Source organism: Octopus bimaculoides, chromosome 3 (genome assembly GCF_001194135.2).
Source record: "Octopus bimaculoides isolate UCB-OBI-ISO-001 chromosome 3, ASM119413v2, whole genome shotgun sequence".
NCBI lineage: Eukaryota > Metazoa > Mollusca > Cephalopoda > Octopoda > Octopodidae > Octopus > Octopus bimaculoides.
Genome location: NC_068983.1, coordinates 44,532,607 through 44,536,063, shown reverse-complemented (window position 1 = coordinate 44,536,063; position 3,457 = coordinate 44,532,607). Strand labels below are relative to the sequence as shown.

The 3,457-nt window shown below is 35.8% G+C and overlaps 1 protein-coding gene across 1 annotated transcript in view; it reads right to left on the bottom strand.

Moving 5' to 3' along the window:
• Positions 1 to 3,457, bottom strand: part of LOC106876526 (SKI2 subunit of superkiller complex protein) — a 38,566-nt gene that overhangs the window by 20,388 nt on the left and 14,721 nt on the right. The window contains exons 11-13 of the mRNA XM_014925109.2: positions 3,263 to 3,409; positions 1,803 to 1,887; positions 725 to 831 (exon numbers count right to left, since the gene is read on the bottom strand). Coding sequence (XP_014780595.1) covers positions 725 to 831; positions 1,803 to 1,887; positions 3,263 to 3,409 — 339 coding nt within the window. The remainder of the gene's footprint in view (positions 1 to 724; positions 832 to 1,802; positions 1,888 to 3,262; positions 3,410 to 3,457) is intronic.

Below are 3,457 nucleotides of genomic sequence, written 5' to 3'. Positions count from 1 at the left end.
CAGTCTGATTTGGCAGAGTTTCTACAGCTGGATGCCCTTCCTAACGCCAACCACTCAGAGAGTGTAGTGGGTGCTTTTACGTGTCACCCGCACGAAAACGGCCACGCTCGAAATGGTGTCTTTTATGTGCCACCCGCACAAGCCAGTCCAGGGGCACTGGCAACGATCTCGCTCGAAATATAATTTGTATATAATAATTTATAAACTTTTGAGAGAATGTGAAATATTTTATTTTTGGAACAGTGGATTTTGAAGCACATACAGCTATAATTAATCCTTTCTACTAAAGGTACAAGGTCTGAAATTTTTTGTGGGAGGGCACCAGTTGATTACATCGACCCCAGTGTTTCACTGGTACATATTTTATAGACCCTGAAAGGATGAAAGTGGAATTTGAACTCGGAACGTAATGACGGATTTTGTTCAGCATGCTAACGATTCGACCAGCTCGCTGCCTTACATAATTAATGAAAGAAGAATATGTAGATATGTAACATATGGTATAATTATAAACAGGGTAAATTTTAGATATTTCTCCACAGACTGAAAAAATGATGAACAGCCTTACTCGATTTTCAAATCTTATTGAGTTCTCATCAGAGGCGTCTACATCATTCTGACAGTCTCTAGAGAAACAAGCAGCAAAACTATTTATATACTTGACAAATGCAGCAAATGTAACAATACAATGTAATAAAAGCTGAGGATATCTTAACTGACTTACCCAACCCATCCAGCAAACTCGATAGTATTGGGGACAGTTGCACTGAGTAGGATGATGTTTACAGTCTGTGGTAACATTATAAGTACTTCTTCCCAAACCACACCTCGCTGCAATATAAAATGAACAAAACATACTGGTGTTAATAAGAATAAATATTGGTTTCAAATTTTAGCACAAAGCCAGCAAGTTTGGGGGAGGGGTAAGTTGATTACATTGACTGGTACTTATTATATCAATCTCCAAAACGATGAAAGGCGAAGTCGATCTCAGTGGATTCTGACTTCAGATCGTAATGACAGACGAAATGCCACTTACCATTTTGCCTGGAATACTAACAATTCTGCCAGCTCATCACCTTTACTTGGTTGTAATTACAATAATAATAATAATAATAATAATGATGATGATGATGATGATGGTTTCAAATTTTGGCACAAAGCACAATCATCATCATTAACGTCCATTTTTCCATGCTGGCATGGGTTGGACGGTTTGACAGGGGCTGACAAGCTGAACAAACAAATATATATTGTTTTAAGTGTCCACTTTTCAATGTGTAATATTTCACCACAGTCCTCTGAACATGAATAATATAATGGCTGGACATGTATGTTTTCATGGAAGACTTCAAATGAACAGCACCACTTGTAAAATTGATGTTTGTTTGTGATTAATGTGCAGTGTTAAGACAAAGAGATATGGACATGCGCACACATACATCCACACATCTAACTATCTCTCTCTTTCTCTATCATCTATGTATGTATGTACGTGTGTGTGTGTGTGTGTGTGTATGTATTTCATTATCTTCCCCCCCCCACACACACATACAAGATGCTTCTTTCAAATCCCCTTACAAAGCTTTCGTTGACTCTGGGTTATAGTAGAAGACACTTGTTCAGGTGCTGAGAAGCGGAACTGAACCCAAAACCATGTGGTTATGAAGTGAACTTCTTAACCACACAACCATGCCCGCAAATGGAAAAATAATGGATGAACCCAGTAGGTAAAGAAAAACAACAACAAAAAACAAACAAACAAACAAACAAACAAACACAAAAAAGAGTCTTTAACATACCTCAGAATCATTAATGTAATGAACCTCATCAAAAATAACCCATTCCAAATCTCGAATAATGTCAGAACCATTGTACAACATTGACCTGGAAGGTAGTCATTGGATTATATGAAATTGGGAAAAACATTAAGTATTAGAAACATAAGAAGAATAATTATAATAATTGAAATTAAGACAGAAAAAAGTGAAATTGATAATGTTAGTGATAGTGTACAGTAGATTTTAATGAGTGAATTCATACAGAATTGCTAAGTCAAAAATTTGATAAGATTAGGCCCATGATATTTATGCTAGAAGGTTTTTCTCAGTAATCCATAATGAAGTTTGGAATGGTTTTCATTTAACCTTTAAGTATTTAAATTGGCTAAATCCAGCTCAAATATTCTATATGCTTTACATTGAAATTGGCCATATCTAGCCTCTTACACCTAACCTACACTGAAATTCTAAAAATAAACAATCACATCATTGCAACCTCAAAGCTATAAGATAATGCATGAGTAATTCAAAACAATTTGAGTGAAAAAGCATTACATTTAACAGAATAATCTGAACACTAAAGGGTTAAAAGAAAACTTAGTGAAAAGGACTGTGTGGTAAGAAATTTGCCTCTCAACTGCATGGTTCTAGGTTCAGTCCCACAGCGTGGCACTTTGGGTAAGTATTTTCTATTATAGCTTCAGGTTGATCAAAACCTTGTGAGTGAATTTGGTAGACAGAGGCAGAAAGAAGCCTGTCGTATCATCATCATCATCGTTTAATGTCCGCTTTCCATGCTAGCATGGGTTGGACGATTTGACTGAGGACTGGTGAACCAGATGGCTACACCAGGCTCCAATCTGATTTGGCAGAGTTTCTACAGCTGGATGCCCTTCCTAACGCCAACGTATACATATATATATGTGTATGTGTGAATTTGTTTCCCCCTCACCACTTGACAACTGGTGTTGGTGTGTTTATGTCTCCATAACTTAGTGGTTCACCAAAAACACTAATAGAATAAGTACCAAGCTTAACAAAATAAGTTCTGGGGTCAATTTGTTTGATTGCAATTCTTCAAGGCAGTGCCCCAGCATGGCCATGGTCTAATGATTGAAACATGTAAAAGAATAAAAGAATATTCAACATGTGATTGTAGAATTGGAATTCAAATTTAAAATAAAAATTATTTTCTCTCCAAACATTTGTCTACTTTATGAATTAATGGTGTTGAGCCAATGAAAGAACCTCTGTATGGTCTACCAAACTGTTAGATATTGCAGCCAAAATCTCCCTCCAATTGCACCTAACAATCTTAAAATAATAGACTTGTTGAATTTTACAAATGAAATCATCATTCAGGTAAAAGTCTGAAAGAAACATCTTCGGTAAAAAAGAAAAGAAGAGAAAATAACAGGAATGAAGAATATATGTAGAAACCATGTTGTTGAGAATGAAAGTACTATTATGATGAGCTCTACCTTAGAATTTCTGTTGTCATGATGAGGCAGGATGCTGTCTGGTTCAATTGGACATCTCCAGTTATGAGACCCACATCACCAAATTTTTGCTTGAAGTCACGGAACTTTTGATTGGACAGTGCTTTAATTGGAGATGTATATACAGTCCTGAAAAAAAGAAAGAAATATATATATATATATATATATATATATATA